The sequence below is a fragment of the Cornus florida genome, unplaced genomic scaffold (assembly GCF_030987335.1).
Source record: "Cornus florida cultivar Cherokee Brave unplaced genomic scaffold, ASM3098733v1 CherokeeBrave_3.0.0_Hap2_Chr06, whole genome shotgun sequence".
Classification (NCBI taxonomy): Eukaryota; Viridiplantae; Streptophyta; class Magnoliopsida; order Cornales; family Cornaceae; genus Cornus; species Cornus florida.
Window position 1 is genome coordinate 105,924,680 of NW_026775576.1, and position 18,440 is coordinate 105,943,119.

General features: G+C 34.2%; 2 protein-coding genes across 4 annotated transcripts; one reads left to right on the forward strand and one right to left on the reverse strand.

Annotated features, from left to right (window-relative positions):
• The first annotated feature begins 4,650 nt into the window (after positions 1-4,650).
• LOC132313686 (F-box/kelch-repeat protein At1g15670-like) lies at positions 4,651-6,111 on the forward strand. Its single transcript, XM_059812578.1, has one exon. It carries the CDS (start codon positions 4,903-4,905, stop codon positions 5,929-5,931), a length of 1,029 nt encoding a protein of 342 aa, XP_059668561.1. The 5' UTR covers positions 4,651-4,902; the 3' UTR covers positions 5,932-6,111.
• Positions 6,112-13,469: 7,358 nt separating this feature from the next.
• Positions 13,470-18,211, reverse strand: LOC132313687 (serine/arginine-rich SC35-like splicing factor SCL33). 3 transcript variants are annotated; one of them, XM_059812579.1, is made up of 6 exons: positions 18,060-18,211; positions 16,934-17,088; positions 14,978-15,055; positions 14,218-14,382; positions 13,880-14,002; positions 13,470-13,776 (listed from the first exon to the last, which is right to left on the reverse strand). In XM_059812579.1, the coding sequence occupies exons 2-6, from the start codon at positions 17,083-17,085 to the stop codon at positions 13,647-13,649; spliced, it is 648 nt and encodes a 215-aa protein (XP_059668562.1). In that variant the 5' UTR covers positions 17,086-17,088; positions 18,060-18,211; the 3' UTR covers positions 13,470-13,646. The 3 variants fall into 3 exon arrangements, with proteins under 3 accessions (XP_059668562.1, XP_059668563.1, XP_059668564.1); XM_059812580.1 differs by having other exon boundaries at positions 16,934-17,135; positions 18,060-18,210; XM_059812581.1 differs by lacking the exon at positions 18,060-18,211 and adding an exon at positions 17,500-18,053.
• Between the last annotated feature and the right edge of the window lie 229 nt (positions 18,212-18,440).

The window sequence follows — 18,440 nt, forward strand, 5'->3', positions numbered from 1 at the left end:
CTTATATTTCTGGAATCCTTGTTTTATAAACTTTCCGTACATTTATTATTTATAATATTTTGATGTACGGCTTATGAGATATGAATTTTTGAAGTTCAGAAAAATTAAGATTTAAATAAAAGGTATTTTAGTCTAAATATTAACTCTTTTACCCCCTTAGATAGTTGAGAGTGATTCTTTGGTAAAAAATTCGATAAGGAGGATTTATTGAAAAGGGTTATAAGTCGATGGGGTTTATTCGGTAAAAAATTAAATGAAGAGGGTTTATTAAAAAATTTTGCAAGTCGAATTAAATTTTTTGTACTTAGCTGATTACATTAATCTTAGTTGTTTAAAGAATCTAATAACAGTGCCAAAAATAATAATCGTGGCTGATATTTTTCTTCCACATGAATCATGATACTTGGGTATTGTTGTTTTATAAAATCATGAAATTGGAAGGCATTGCCATGAAAGCCTTTATTGGTTGTTGTCATATCAAGTTTTGTTGTCTAAGACAATTATTCCAATTTCTTTCGTAGGCAATAAAGATGTTTGTTAAACATGGCAAGAACTAAAAGATTAGGAATCATTATCCTATTTTAGGACTCAATAATTTTAAAAAATTAGCCCACTAAACTAGCAAATACTTTAACTTTCTTATGGTCTTATATGCCATACCAGATTTAAATATATATTGGATGGTAAGGCAAATTCACATACACATGTCTTAACTGAGGTTCAAACTCTTGACCTCTTAAGTTTTTCTTATTGATTGTTGTCATATCAAGTTTTGTTGTCTAAAACAATTATTCCAATTTATTTCATAGACAATAAAGATGTTAGTTATTATCCTATTTTAGGGGTCAATAATTTTAATTTGGCACTCGTATTGGATTAGCCCACAGCACAAGCAAGTACTTTAACTTTCTTGTGATCTTGTTGCCATGCCAAATTTAAATATATATATTCAATATATATTGAATAGTAAAACAAATTTACACATACAAGTTTCAACTAAGACTCGAACGTGACGTTTTAAATTTTTCTTATTGGGTGTTGTCATATCAATGAAAATTTTGTTGTCTAAGATAATTATTTCAAGCAAATACTTTAACTTTTTTGTGGTCTTGATATATATATATATAATTTTGGAAGACAATTATTCCAATTTCTTTCATAGACAATAAAGATGTTAGTTATTATTCTATTTTAGGGCTCAAAATTTTTAATTTGGCACTGGTATTGGATTAGCCCACTGTACAAGTAAATACTAACTTTTTTGTGGTACTGTTGCCACATGACTATGTGAGATTTATATATATATATATATATAGAGGATGGTAAAACAAACAATTAAGGCATATACTTCAACTGAGACTCACTTTAACTTTCATGTATCTTATTATTCTCTATGTTTTAAAAAGTACATCGCTTTTTAGGTACCGTGACTCATAAATGCCAAAAAGTGACATCTTTTTTGGGACAAGGATGATACTATTTAAATATATATATATATATATATATATATATATATATGCTTTAACTTTCTTATGGCCTCGTGGCCATGCCCATTTGGTACAAACTAGATTTACCTACACACATACACACAGACGTAGAATAATATATATAGAGATTGTTTCTAAGCTCAAGCCAGATTTGCTATTTATTAGATTAGGTCAGCAAAGAGTTAAAGAAAAGAACTAACAAATAATTGAGGAGTAGTGTGACAACTTTGTAAGACAATTTTCCATGCAATTATTAATTAAAAATAGCAGGAAAAAAAAAAAACTACTAATTAAAAAAAGGAAAATCTAGTGTCACTATTAGCTGTCACCCATGTGTATGTGACACCCCATTTCTTGGAGTGGATTTTAATAGAAGAAGGTTCTATTGGAATCCAAGTAGATAGATACGCATTGGATTTTCCCTAATAATAGATTTTAATCGATCATAATGCTCATTTAGGAATTAACTGTCTCTTATGTTATAAGGATTTTCAAATTCTTCATTTTCAGTGTGTATTCATCACAATAATGCATTTTTTATTCAATAGAAACTGATTGAGTTATACAGATTGTATTTTCTAATTGCCAAGGAAGGCCATTTTCAACACTTCAAGTGTCACAAAGACAACAAAAATTCTTCTTCTTCTTCAACCTTTTTTTTTTTTTTTTAATTTAAAAAAAAAAAAGATTGAATAATGTGAAAGGAACAAAAATCCTAATTTTAATACTCGTATATTTTAAAAAGTAGAATCGTCAACAAGTTTGTATATAATAGACTCAACATGTTTATGCATTTGATTATTTATTTATTTATTAATTATTATTATTTTGTGTGTGTGTGTATAGGAGTAAATTTACATGACTTATAAGGCAATGTCAGATAAAACTAATAAATTACTTACTGTAAATTTTACTACTGATTAGACAGTTGAATTAGTATAACTAAAAACAATTAAGAAAAAATTAAAACTTCAAATAAAATTTTAATATCTTTCATACTCGGTGATTTGGTAAGTAAGTATTTATTCACCATTTTTGATTTGGTAATTAAAGATGACATGTCTATTTATTACTAGTTTACATCAATGAGCAGTATATTATAGATCCCCTATAAGGATTTAAGTATTATCCTTTTAAAATTAAAATTAATTATTTGATATTAAAAGGAGATAATATTGTCATTTCTCATTGCTAATTAACTACGTTAAGTAGTATAAAAAATAATCTTAGTACTTCAAGGAAAACTAAAACACTTATTTTTTATGATATATGTTTAAGGTTGAATTTGAGCTCTAAATAGATTTTAACATTTTGTCTTCTTTATAAGAGCATCTCCAGTAATATATTAAAATAATCTTTTGTGTTAAATATGTAAGGCCATGATGTGTTAATTTTTTTTTTTTATTTCCAGCAGTCTGTTAAGATACACTATCACGTCATCAATGTGTAAAATTATTGTGTGTTTTATATAACTTTTTTACATACCCACATCGTCATATTTTCTTTTTACTCCCTCTTTTTTATCCCATTAACGAATTAACTTTATATTAAGTAGGTTTATAAAAATTATGTGGGATCCAGACATAACACTGTTTGGTTATTGTTATTGGGGGATATATTTTTATACAAAGGTATAAAACAACCGTAGCTAAAAATAAATAATATAAATTTTTTGTGTAAATTATTATGACACATCATATTTATAATATATATATATATATATACACACACACAATGGTTAGAGATGCTCTGAATTTGCAACTTAAGTTTTGTTCAAATCAGCCTCAACTTGAAATAAAGATTTCAACTTGACTTAAGCTTAAACAAAAGAGTAAAGAATCAAAAACCAAATTGAAAGGTTAAAATTTTAAATTTTCAAATAAAAACATTGTAAGAGTTCTTTGTCAAAAAAAATAAATAAATAATAGTAATAAAAAATACATAAAAAAATCTTTATATCACAACTTTCAGTGTCTAAAGAACAACAAAGATCACTTCAACCATAAATCCTAAATTACTAGTGGGTGATTTCTGCCATCCCGACATATAGTGTAAGAACAATAGAGAACATTTCGACAGTGAATACTACATTACTGGTGGGTGAGAGGATTTTGTTCCGCCAAGTAGAAACTAATTTTGACGTAGTACTATATATATATTCCCCAAAGCTTAGTACTACATTAAAAATAGAAAATAAAATAAAATAAAAGTCCTCCATTACCTTATGCACATCAAAATTTTCTCTAAGTAATACACCATACTATAGGAACGGAGCTGGCTCCGGTGCCCCCGGAAGGTATATTTTTTGTATAAATATTACTTTTTGAAATTTATTTTTTTAAAAAAATCTTTTGAAAATGAAATATTTATACATATAGGTATATAATTTGTAAAATATTATTTTGCGTCCCATGAAACTAAATCCTAATTCCATTGACGCATACCATATTATTTAGTAATATTATAAGAAGATGACATTCAGTGTTGTAACAACATAGATCACTTTAGTCCTTAGGGGCTTGATAGAGTTGGTAAGGTAAATGACATGAGTATCACAATATCTCAGGTTCGAACCTGTTCATTTTTATTATTTTTCTTGACTTACTTTGCTGCTTAATGTGAAGTCAGCGTAGACAGCTGAAAATTTACCTTATAATTTAAGCCTGAATGGAAATAACAGCGAGAATTTCGGCATCTAAAAAAAAAAAAAAAAAAACACATAGATCACTCCAACAATGGATCTCTCGTTAGTGGTGGGTGGGAGAATTTTGTTCCTCATGGTAGAAGCTAATAATCTTAGCATTGTACAACTCTGAAAAAGAAAAAAACATCCCTATAATTTTCAATCCACATCGTGGAGTCAGGTGGGCTCCACTGACTCCTTTATGAAGATTAATTTTACTATTTTATTTCTTTTGCTGTGTTCATGAAGATTGAAAACCTTTTACTAGAGAACTCAATCCCAATCACCAGAAAAACAAAAAAATAAAGTAAAAAAATCCCAATCACCAGCACTCCTCAATGTTTATCATTTTATCCATCCATGTGTCATCCTAAGCTACAACTTGATCAATCAGATTCATCTCCCCAAACAGCGGGACCCACATGACCCCACCACATGCAAAACCCTTATCTTTCCCCCACCCCAAACGGCCAGTCAATCTCCCGATTCTCCACCCTTTTTCTTTCTCTCTCTGAAATAAAATAACATTTTCTCTCTCTGGAAACTGAAGCAAAGTCAGCTGGAAGCCCTAATACAATGTGCCATACGTGGCATCCTTCCATTGGTAAAGTCTACATAGCATGTGATGACTGATATCTATCTTATAAACTGTATTTGCTATATATATCGAAGTGGATCGCCCAAAGTGTTGTGCACTTTTTTCTTTATAAGAGAGAGAAATTGGTTCTAGAAATGTTCACTGAGTTGATCCCTGGTTTACCCGAAGAGCTCGCACTCGAGTGTTTGACTCGGTTGCACTACACCGCTCACCGAGTGGCTGCCCGAGTTAGCCGTAGATGGCGTGACCTTCTAGAGAGCAGAGACTTCTACTATCACAGGAAGCAGACGGGTCACACCCACAAAGCGCCCTGCTTGGTCCAGTCGCGACCGGTTCATTCCGAATCGGGTGGCTCCAAACCGGTTGCGCAGCCGAGTTACGGAATCGCCATATATGACACGGTGACTGGGGTTTGGGACCGAGTTGACCCGATTCCCAAGTACCCAGATGGGCTTCCTTTGTTCTGTCAAGTGGCGAGTTCGGAGGGCAAGCTCGTGGTGATGGGTGGGTGGGACCCGGTGAGTTGGGACCCGGTAAAGGACGTTTTCGTGTACGAATTTACCACTCGGAGGTGGACTCAGCGCAAGGACATGCCTTCGAACCGCTCGTTCTTCGCAATCGGTACCGTAGAGGGGCGAGTATTTGTCGCCGGTGGACACGACGAGAGCAAGAACGCGCTGAGTTCGTCCTGGGTTTACGACATGGGGAGTGACGAGTGGACCGAGTTGAATCGGATGAGTGAGGAGAGAGACGAGTGTGAAGGAATTGTTATTGGGTCCGAGTTCTGGGTTGTGAGTGGGTACGATACGGAGAGCCAAGGAAGGTTCAAGAGCAGCGCTGAGTGCTTCGAACTCGGAACGGGTCGGTGGAGGCGAGTCGAGGACGCATGGAATGCGAGTCAAGGTCCCAGGTCCTGTGTGGGTGTGGGCAAAAATGGAAATTTGATCTGCTGGGCAGAGTCGGACTCGGCGGTCCGGGTTAGGGTTTGTGCGGTGGGTTTGGATAAACGGACCCTAGTGACCGGGTCGGAGTACCAGGGTGCAGCACAAGGGTTCTATCTTGCAGAGACGAAGGAAGGTCAAAATGGTAAATTTGTGAAGATTGATAACGTTCCTGATGAGTTCTTGGGATTCGTGCAAACAGGATGCTGTGTTGAAATCTGATTAGTAAGAAGATATTTGTTTGATAGCGGTTGAAAAAAATGAGCTTTTTTGAGTGTGTGTTTTTTTGATACGTCTAACACAATATATATATATATATATATATATATATATATATATATGTATATGTACACACATGTATAAACACATATATGAAGAATGTAATTTTGCATTTCTTGTTTCTTTTTTAGCCTCCTTACTGTTGTTGAAAATCTTTCTGTTTGACTAGTTTGATCCTTGTTTTTTAGTTAATTTGGATCCTTGATTTGATTTCTATTTTAAACCGTCTGTTATCATCATTATTTGGTTCAGTTATAAAATAATAATAATAATAAAATCTAACGTGACAGGAGTGTTATGAACACGTTCTCACTTGTATGGATATGCATTTTTCATTTTGGAATATATAAGTGGAATAAGTACTAAAATACTTGATCAATTTCATACATGGGAGAGTAACCTCCCATTATGTAAAATAGTGACAAAATGTACGTTTGTAAAAAGGAGGATGATTATAGTGATAAGATTTGTAAAAAGAAGATTAGTGGTACCACACACTAAACACCATCATCAGACATGCATATACTCCCTAAACACCATCATCAGACATGCATATACTCCTTTTATGCATAATCTAGTATGTGTGTGTAGTTTCACGAGTTATTTTTCACAGTGGAGTGGGGACAAGTTGAAGTGTCCAACACTTCCCCTCAAGAAGTATGGGGTTATTGCATCTTTATCTGTTGATAAACGTGGGTCTTGACAAATATCTTTTTAGTCCTGTTGGCCACTTGTTGGTTGATTTATTAGGCAAGAGTGAGAAATGAAATTTGGTCACGTTCGCGTGGGTCTGAAAAATGTTGTTGCCCCCAAAGTCACTTTAAACGTTGCTTATTTCCTTTTTAACTGGACCGACCATCAGACTTCTATTGTGAGATATGCTTTGTGTAAAAAACATGGTCCAATTTCTTTCTTTAGCAAGGGATGGTCATTTAATTTCATGTCTTCAAAATTGAATTTTGCCATGGACTTCATCTCTTTTTGTTAACTCATCAACATGATTCAAACACAATACGAGATAAGCGGGTTTGGATTGATTTTAAACGGATTTGAGTCATAAACGGATTGACTGATTAACCCATTTATTTAATCGTGTCGTATTAATCGTGAATATGACCTTTCGATACACTTGGCTATCTTGAGCTGTTTGAAATTTTTTTTTTTACTTTGAATATTGGAATTAATTGGAACTTATATTTTTAGGTAAAATACAATAACACCCTTGAATTTTGACATAAAGACATCCATATATAAGTTGACCATTTTCTAAACAATGATACCCCTCAAATTTGATAAAATTTCTAAAGTCACCATAACAATGGTAAATTGACTTTATTACTCTTTGACATAAAATTGACAAATACGATAATTTTTTATTAACTTAAATACCCTTAGATTAAATAAGTTACCATCTGGAAAACCCAAATTTTCTCTCCTTACCCTTTTCTTCCCTTTCCCTTTTCAAATCCCAACCCAAATAAGCCTAAGGGTGTGTTTGGATAGACAGAGGAGAAAAGAAAAGAAATGATAGTATTAGTTATAAGAGAAGAGAAAAGAAAGGAAAGGATAGTAATAATTCATAAAGAAATGATAGTATTAGTTATAAAAGAAAAGAAAAGAAAAAAAAGTATAGTAATAATTTATATTTGTGTTTAGATAGATAAAGAGAGAAAAAAAAAATGATAGTTATTTTTGTTTAGATAAGATAGAGGAGAGAAAAGAAAAGAAAAGAAAGAATAATAGACAAATTATTTTTTTAACTTTTTATAACCACTTAAAATCACTACTATGCTTTCTCTCCCTATCTTCTCAAAATTGAAGAGAAAGCAAATAAGAGATAAGGAGAAATAACTATCCCTCCACTTAACTTACTCAAACACAAACTTACACTATCCTCTCTTTTCTTTTCTCTCCATATCCCTCCAAATCAACCCTACCAAACACACCCTAACAGAGTGACAGGAAAAATCGAAGCTCATATACGTAAGATATCGAAGGGAAAGCCCGATAATAGAAAAAATTAGAAGAAAAAAGCCTGATAACAAAGCTTCTCCTCCCTCTCTCTATGTATATAGACGACATGTGCGTATACACACACATATATATCATCACCACCACTAATCATCCCCACTACATATACCACCGCCACCGCATCATCATCACACCTCAACCACCATCCATCATCATCATCAAATGAACCACGGTGAAGAGTAAGGAAGGCGGAACTGCTGCAAAAAGATCGGCGAGCTCGCAATGGAACCAAAGTTCTCCAACTTCAACAAATTGAACTAAAGTTCTGTCAATGGTGAAAAACTCACAGTGAAGACAGTGAAGAACAGACCGGTGCAAACTGTCAGCGGCAAAGAGAGACCCAGTTCGGTGAGCTTACCCAACGCCGGAGTACACAAGTCCTGTGAAAATACCACGCGTTGAGGTTAACAACGATGGTGGCAATGGTTGTTCGGCAAGGGCTGTTGTGAATGCTCTCGCCACTCGATTCATTCTCCCTGTCTTCGACAATGACGTCAATGGAGCCCGATCGTGATCTAACCCATGACGATGAGGGAGCCACAACAGAGCCCCAAAAAAATGGAGGCCAATCAAATCTGCACACATGGATTGACCACAACAGAGCCCCGCAGCGAGTGAAACATCAATTTCTGTTGAATATGACTCTGGGGACACCGACGGACCCATCAGTGGAACGTGTCGGTGACGAGACAATTGGGGTGGCAGCGAAGGAGGAACTACTTAAGGGGTTCTTGAAGGATGGAGGTGTCGGTGAAGGGATGAACGTACCGACATGTGAACCGTGAACAGAGGAAACAGTGAGTTAGGAGAGGCGGCTGGAGTCTTAGACAAGTTAGGCGGTCACCAGAGGCACAACTAAAAAAAAGTCTCAAAATATTTTATTTACCATGTATATAATATATTATAATTATTTCCTAGTTGAACATCAATTCTAAAAAATTTATCTCTTAAAATAATTCTTTTTTTTTTGTTTTATCTCTCCTTATCCATTCATGCCTTTTCATTCAAGAAAAAAATTATTTATCTCCCAAAATATCTCAAATTTTTTTTTTATCTCCTAAAATATCTCATTTTTTTCACAATTTATGAAATCCTCCTCATTCACGGTACTTAATATGGGCCAAATATTTATATTCTTAAATAATATATTTTTTCTTTGTCTATCTTATGCACTTTTTTTATACACGTTATTTTTTACACCAACACGATATATATATATATATATTTTTTTTTTGGGTAAGTTGTACCACAGTAAATATCTAGCCGTTGCATTGGAAAGTGAAGAAACTTATCAAATTCTATTTTTTTTAGATTTTATTTTATTTTATTTTTTCTTATTTCTAATCCTCACGTTCATTCTCTCATCTCTCAGCAAATTCAACAAATTACAAGTTATCTCCTTTCTCAGTCTTCTCTCATTACAACTTTATAATTTTCTTTTTTCTCGATTCAATATTCATTAGTTTCAAATCTCAATTTCAAATTTCAAATCAGGTTCTTTTTATTTAATTATGTTTTAGTTTTACTAATTTTTGTTATTATAAATTTATATATTTGTTTGTGAGTTACGAATCTTGTAACTATTTTTACCCATATTTTTTAAAGCAATGATGATTTTTAAATAATTATTATTTAATAATTAATATATCACATATTATAATATGAAAAGGCCAATAGGCCCCTAGTTACATTGAGCCGCCCCGGTGAGCTACTTGTCGAGCGGTGGTTGGAAGGTGTGGAGGTGGATGTTGTGTCCGGAGCTTTTGGGTTTCGGTATGGATACAGATCCTCACTCGAGGGGTCTCAGTATGGATACGGATCCTCCTGAGGACATCTCTCTCCTGCTTTCAAATTTTTCTGTGTACCCAAATTTCGTTTGCGGAATCCGTGCCAGGGTTTTTTTTTTTGTGCTTCTTCGCTGTTGGTTTAAGATGATATATTTATAAAAATAATGTATACACACACATATATAAAAAAAAAAAAAATATGATTAATTCTAGAAAGAAAAAAAATGGAGAAGAAGACTCTCTGCACAAGGAATACCATTTTCAGTTCATTCCAGTCCCAACTCCAAGTGGCTTTCTTCATTTAGGAACACAGTTAATGACGGTAACAACAATGAGGCCCGTTTCAATGGTGTGAGGAAGTTTTTTTTCTTGGCAGGCGTGAGGAAGTTCATCAACATTGCCTGATCTCGTTAGAGACATCATTGCCTACTCCATTCATTATTAATTATTATTTTTTGTTTCAAGAATTAATCATTTTTTTCTTATATATATATATGTGTATATATTATTTTTATAAAGATATCATCTTAAAACAGCAATAAAAAGTATAAGAAGAACCCGACGGGTTCCCCCAAGTGAAATTTGGGTATGTATGGAAGTTACTAAAAAAGGAAAAGAAAATTTTGATCTTGTATCTAAGATTTAGAGAGAGAAAGTGGTTGAGGAGAGAAAGTTGAGGGAGATGTGGCGAATGACGTGTCTTAATATTAGCCCCCAGATTAGTTTTGGATAAAGCAAGAAAGAGATGTCCGCAGGAGAGGATCCGTATCCCTGGGTATGATATAGTGTTTTGGGGTTTACAATATACATATACATATAGATATATACATATGTATATGCATATAAATATAAATATAAATATAAATATATATAGAGGTGTTATGAGTGTATAAGGGTAAAAGCATCAATTAAGAGTTTTGATATTTTATAATTTTAATTAATAAAATATTAAAGGGCAATCTTGACTTTTTACAAAATTTAAGAGGCTATTTGGATCCAATTTTTGACGGGATGTCATTGTCCAAAAATAGGCCAATTTATATGTGGCTATCCTTATGCCAAACCTCAGCTCGTATCATTTTACTTTACCTTATATTTTTTATAGTATTTATCGTTTGATTAAGTATTAAGTGTCATATTTTGAAAAACAGGTCATTAAATAAATTAACAAGCATAATTCGTTTAATAAACGTGTCAATTTAGTGTTTAGTATCCCTATTAAACGGGTTACATTTGAGTTTACCATGTCAATTTAGTGTTTAGTATCTCGACACAATTATTAAACGGGTTATATTTTAATTTACCAGTTTAATATAATACCAAACAACACCAATACGAATTGCCACCTTTACTTTTTGGTTAGAAACAAAAGAGTGATGAATAGTGGAAGTGACAGACTGCATGTGCTTGATTAGGATGATTTTTTTTTTATTTTTTCACAAAACTTGTAGATTAATTCTAATTCTATTATATAGTTCCCATACAAGTTACAATATATTTTTTTTAATGTTTGAATGGATTTGTTTTAATTCAATCATTTTTAGCCTCATCTTTTATTTTTCCTTTTTTCCTAAAATAAAAAAAAAATTATATATTTATCACTCAATATCATTTGATCAAAATGAAAATAAATATAGATGGGAAAAGATTACCAAAAAACAAAAACTGGCAAAGGTTTAGCTCAAATGGTAATATCAGTTAATTAAAATGCAAATAAATATAGATGGGAAAAGATTACCAAAAAACAAAAACTAGCAAAGGTTTAGCTCAAATGGTAATATCATTTAATTAAAATGCAAATAAATGTAGATAGGAAAAGATTACCCAAAAAAAAGAAAGAAAAAGAAGCAAAGGTAGGTACGGCCTCTTTTTCATTGGAAGGTTGAGGTTTCAGTACTCAATGGGCACAAACGGATGTTAAAAGAGTGACGGAGAGAAATACTCTGTAAGAAATACTTTGTTGAAAAATTAGAGTTACAATTTTTTTTAAGAAAAATCATTTTCTTGATATTTCATCAATTCTAGGATGTGGATATGGACAATTTCAATAAGATTTCATTCTTAGAACAAAAATTTTAAATTTAATTTATTTCATCTATTCCATGATAGGAACAGGAGATCCATGTTACATCATGATTTTGAATTAAAGGAGGCAAATCTATTCACTTTATCAATAACTGCGCATATATGGAGATTAGTATAATTTACCTAACTAGGCCAGAAGTTAGTATAATTTTTCTTTTTGTGGATCAAAATTCTACCTAAGATTGTACCTTATATCCTAATCTTTAAGCTAAAGTCTACCCACTCGGATGTATCAATAAATGGTGTGTCACAAGTATTCTTGTCAATGTTACGTAAGAATAAAATCTCTTTCCTCATTTTTAATGTTAATTAGTTTAATTTAAGAATAGTGATACTCACACCGAACATTTACAATGAATTGTATAACCGAATAATTTTTAATTGGTTATTTATACCAAAAACCACTAAATGGTGAACTCCACTTCATTATTTATTACATAATTGACCAATTAAAATAGTAAGCTTGCAACTATTCAATGCAAGAATCATTTTCCTTAACTTAATGACTATTGAGTTAATCCATCAAAATTATATTTTTATTTATCTTTTTGCTAGATGTAAAATAGTCCACGGTCTACTAGGCATTGGTTAGACATCTCAGAATTTGTGTTTAAAAGGAATTTTCGATTTTAGAAATGGTTTAGAAGAACTTTTGTTTTGACAAAATGGTATTCGTAGCCGTCTCTCTTTTGTTGTTGTTGTTTTTATGGCTTAGAACAAATGCAGGTCACTGAATTCCCTAGTACTCATAAATAAAAAAAGATTTGATTATTGCCATTATTACTTTAGTCTTTAAGAATATATATATATACAATTCGGCAGCTGAAATTGAATGCTATCTATCTGTCTTATTATAAACAAGAAGTTGCCAGTCTTCCATCTAGAAAGTAGCTGATTGATGCTGATTGCCTATGGCAGCAATTTAGCATTCAACATAAAGAAATGACCGTTGACTGCCATTTTTCATAAGTTTGCATTAAAAACCATACTATTAGAAGAAAAATGCATCCACTTCCGATATATAGAAGTCAGGAATTCTACCTCCAGCAGCCTGTCCCGCAATGGTTGGCGGCGGATTAAGTGTGGCGGCGGCTGTGGGAGGAACTGCACAGAAGCCTATTGAATTCATCTGAAGAAACTCCTTTTGTGTCTCAAAATTCCCCACACGAGACCCACAACATTAGCACATCACCCAACCCAACAGTCTACACTGGTAGGTGGTGTAAATGATCAAAAATACTACTCGTAGTTGATACCGGTCAACCCTGATAGCATATCCAAGTTTGCTCAAATGTCTATCCAAATCAAGATCAGCATCCACCACCACTGTTATTCTATAAATCAATTCCAAATTCCAACGTTAAACGGGTCAATTTGTGTGCATCCATGACCGACCCCATTACCCCCGTCATTCTTTCCCTACTACCCCAGCTTCTAGAGACTTTTATAATTCAAACCAACACTTAAATGATGCATTCAAACCGTAGAAACTTTTAGTCAAACTAAGTTTCAGAATTATGCGATTCATAGAAAACATCAACATAACATCTCATCTTCCGTCAATTGCAACCACCACCAAAGTCAAAAAAGATAATTCAGTTTCAGAATTATGCGATTCAACAAAAACATCAATATAACATCGGTCAATCGCAACCGGTTCACTAACTCCAACAATTTGGTCATCAAAGCTACTAATAATAGTACATCGGTGTAATGGAAAACTCACTGCCCTAGATTGGGTACCTTTCTATCTATTTACCTTGAGTAACCTTCAGGGCTCCGACTCCTGCTCCTGACTGGACTTTGGCTTGCACTCCTCCAACCATAAGAAGACGACCTTGAGTAAGACCTCTCTCTGTAACGTCTGCCTCCAGGTGAAATTGACCTGTCTCAGAGTTCAAAATTTATTAGCAAAAGGACATCTTAATTTTCTACCATTCTTTGTAAAAGATAAACAAGCAAAACTAAGGTTAGCCAGCACATCATACCTGGAGTACCGACTTCGCCTAGGGGAAGGGGAATAGTAATACGGGCTACGGGAATAATAACGTGCACTGCGTGGAGAACGAGAATAACGACGGGGAGACCGCCTACGATCATATGAATGACCCCTGACAACAGAATTCAAACCAAAACCCAGTCAAGAATCAGTGTGCATTTCGGCTTTTAAGTTGAGAGAGAGCGGAGTGTGTGTAATGTTTTCTATAATTGTATGAAAAAAAATACATGGACAGTTCCCCTAATTCTTAAGAGATAAAAGGATGTCAACATTATCACTGTCAAAGAGAAGGTAAAAATATATGCAAATTTATTTACAAATCAGTACCTAACACTTTCCCTTGCCCTCATCTCTGAAGGCTTCTTTCTATTTTCCTCAGCAAATACAACAGTTAGTGTCCGACCTAGAAGAACTTGACCATCCATCTGATATTTGGCTTCTGCAGCATCAGCAGGGTCTACATATTGCACAAAACCAAAGCCTCGTGGCTCCCTGCACCATAAATGAGTTTCGAGTCATGAAAGTAGCGTTAATATGGTTCAAATGTACCATTCCACAGAGAAATATATAAGCCTCATAACTCCTCTGTTTGCAGGGCACATGATCCTGAATCCAAAGTATTCAGGGAGTTCAAGATAAGCACAAATATTCTGCTAACACTCCACCCAAATCAAATAAAGCAATTAATCACTGCTAACCTTGCACTGGTCAAAGTTTTAATTGAGTTGAAATTCTTCAAGACTTGAACTTCTTCTCAAATGTATTCAAATCCAACTTCCTTCAATCTTCATGTACATTAACATCATCTTGAACAGAACTCTTATTACTTGATTGGTAACTTCAACACTTCCAATAAAACAACCAAATTCCCATAAAACAATTGTAGATCATAAAGAAAGAGGCCCATCACCAAACAGTTGAGAGATAATTTAGAGGGACATTGCCAGGAGGGAGGGAGGCAAATACTATTTTAAAAACATTTTATTACATATTAACTGAAATTTGATTTATCAAAAAATATTTGCTCAAGGTTATATTAAATTGTACAGGACTGAAAACAAAATTGGAAAACTGAGGTTATGCTCACCCCGTATAGTAATCTCGCGGCAAGTAAATGTCCTTGAGAGGACCAAAATCCCCAAATGGTCCACGGAGATCTTCCGCCCTGAAAACAGCGTGAACATACTGACTTTATTAGCAAATACTTTATTAAATTGAAGCAGATTTAGCACATTATGGTACGACACATTATTAGCAAGTACTTTATTAAATTGAAAGCAGATTTAGCACATTATGATACGACACTAGATACAAAATATTACTTTTGAAGCATTCAAACTGAACATCCACCTAAATGGCCACTCCTCTCAATCATAGTGATAAATGAAATAGAGGAAAAAGCAAGAAGAAACACAGAGGGGGGGGGGGGGGGGGGGGGGGGGGGGGGGGGGAAGAGGGAAAAACTTAAAAGCCGACCCCCCCACACACACGCAAAAAATAAAATAAAAAACCGTCAGCCATTTTACCAACACCACCGATGCCACGCATTCCGACCAATCACCACTGGCCATCTTCCTCTTGAACGATCATCACAGAGCTATAAATCACCTCACCCGTGCCCATTGTCTTTCTCACCCTCATTCCCTCGGACAAACTCACCGTCGGCCGTCTTACCCCCAATCAGTTACCCCTGTGTGTTCATTTCTCCCTCCCTTACACATGAACATTCTCTCTGTACCATTCACGCTTACACATGCACACTTTTGTGCGTGTGTGTGTGTGTATGTGTGTGTTTTGGGTCAAGGCTTTGATAAAAGTGCGACCTGTTAAACCAAACTGATTTGAACCATTCTCCTACTGTTCGGATTGATTCAATTTAGACACTTTGATCAGTTTGGTTCAATTCTATTTTTCTTGCAGGATCGGTTCAATTTAGGGAGATTGATCATCTCGGTTCAGTTCCATTTTTCTCAAAACCGAGACCAAAATAGTTCCAATTTGTCTTAAAACCGGTCTAATCCAATCCATGTGCACCATTTTACTATAAATGTATCGCCCTATTAAATATATGAAAAATTTACAGACTTCTCTTATTGATAAGTGAAAATACATCAACCTCCCACGTGTTCTAAAATATTACACTTGATCTACCATGTTAGATCTTGCAATTGAACATTGAAAAGAAACACACACACGCCATGCACACCCCCCACTTTGCCCCTTTGGGGACTCGAACGCTCGCCATCCACTTAGGAGGTAAAGAAGATATCACTAGGCCACAAGACCCTTGGTGTTTTACCCCAACATTTAAGTAAGTTTACTACTGTACCCACATAAACCCCCATTTTTTATAATCATTCTAAGGGAAAAGTCCAATGTTCTAAATTTTCATTTGTTGATGTAAGTAGAAAGAAATTCACCAACGTTAATTGTTAACATAAGGAAAAATTTCTTACCAAATCATAAACTTCAAGGGAGGTCAGTGTAATCTATGGAAACATAGGAGAGATTATTGTATTTTAACTTAACTAGGGGGAAGACAATGCAATTTCCTAATAAAACGCAAATAAAACAAACCCATGCCCAACAAACCTAGAGATACCAAAATAAATTCTCTCTACAATGCAGATGGCAACACATCTGAATGTGTAATAACACATTCCACAAAGCGCACACACACACAAAAGTCACTTGCTATTATGCATTGATTTAGAGAAGATCAAACAAACATTACATGGAATTATTATAAACAAAATGTTCTCGTAGTGAGATTCTATGCCCAAAAATTAATACCATAACCATGAAAGCATTAACTAGCTGATGATGAGTCAAATAAGGTTAGGGTAAAAGCAACAAAAGACATGGGCTATCGTAAGGCTGATATTGAAAGATGTTATGAGAACAGACCTCCAATCACGATGGAGGTTTCAAATTAATACCATAACCATGAAAGCATTAACTAGCTGATGATGAGTCAAATAAGGTTAGGATAAAAGCAACAAAAGACATGGGCTATCGTAAGGCTGATATAGAAAGAACAGACCTGCAATCACGATGGAGGTTGCGGACCAAAAGGCTGGTAGGAAGATCTCTACGACGACCTCCATCGCGACCCCTAGGGCTAGGGCTCCGATATCTTCTGTTGTCACCCCCTCTCGGTGGTGAGGGACTGTAACTGTAACTTCTACCCCTCATTTGCTTACAATTTCAACATATATTCATAGGTAAGAATAAATAAGTACACCCTAACAAAATCAGAACATAAGAAGCTAAACAAAACTCAAATTATAACAATACCCAGAATCAAGGCAGCCAATGTTCCAATTTCTCTAGATAGGGTCTAATCTTTATAAGAATCAACTTATTTTGGAAAATTAAAAAATAAAGAATCAACTTGTCTAGAGCACAAACCGAACAAACCAAAGTTGGGTTACTTTCAGTCTTTTTACAAATAAGTTTTTACTTTCTAGTTTCTCCAAAATTCACGGCACGAAACCGAACATGGGAGAGAAAAATCAAGGTGAACTAGCTCTAGTAGTGCAATTTAAATAAAAAAAGAGGTGAAAATAATAATAAATTAGTTTAATTAAATCAAGGGCTGTAACTTACAGGTACTTCCTCACCTTCAAGTCCCCATTAAAGCAAACTGGCAAAGTGGTTGTGTGGGTTTCAAATAGGGGAAAAATTCCGATAAGACTGTTTTTGCAATATTCAAGAAACAAAACACATAATAAAGTGAACTAGCCTAATCAAACAAACACATAATAAAGTGAACTAGCCTAGTCATATAGGTGAAATTTAAATAAAATAGAGGTGAGAAGAATAATAAACTAGTTTAGTTGAATCAGATAAGAAACTAATAATAAACTAGTTTATTTTGAAATATCGAACAGCCACATCAAGGAACTAATTTCGTTCTCAATTTCATCCTAATTAGTCAAACTTTAAAACGAAAATTTTCAAGATGCATCGTTGAATAACAATTCAATAATCAATGAAACAAAATGCCAAGAAAAACCCGTCCATAATCTTCTGAATGAATATCTAACTTGAATCCAGAGCTAATTATGACATTTCAACAAAACAAATACACACACGCACTTATATACTTACAAACGTATATTCACACGCACATTTATATAATGTGAAAGGTCTAATCAGAAAAATACCTCGTTCGAAACCAATTGACACACTGATTCACAATTTCCGCTCAAGCGTTTCTCTCTCCTCTCTCTCGCTCCTTTCTTCTCTCCTCTCTATCCCTCTCTAATTTCTGTGGTAACTGGTACTATCCTATCATTATCTGGAATCATCATATTCCAGAAGTTTCTCTTTGGAAGATGCTTGTTAATGTACATGCAACGATGTTGACACCCTAGGATTCTTATGAATCAACGATTAATATTGCGTATGAATTGGGTCCCACATAAATGTTGCGATGATTATTTAATCCTACGGCTGATGAGATAAGGCAACAACTTTGGGTCCGGTTAGTTTAAGCTTCTTTGGGTCAGGCCCGGTGTACATGGCCCCAAATTTTAGGCCTCTCT

Coding starts and splice junctions, on each gene's coding strand:
- LOC132313686 (XM_059812578.1), top strand. CDS start 4,903: ATGTTCACTGAGTTGATCCCTGGTTTACCCGAAGAGCTCGCACTCGAG.
- LOC132313687 (XM_059812579.1), bottom strand. CDS start 17,085: ATGAGGGGTAGAAGTTACAGTTACAGTCCCTCACCACCGAGAGGGGGT. Junction 14,003..14,217: donor AGGGCAAGGGAAAGTGTTAG/GTACTGATTTGT, acceptor TTCTGTTGTCAG/GGGTCATTCATATGATCGTA. Junction 13,777..13,879: donor AGGCGAAGTCGGTACTCCAG/GTATGATGTGCT, acceptor ACTCTGAGACAG/GTCAATTTCACCTGGAGGCA.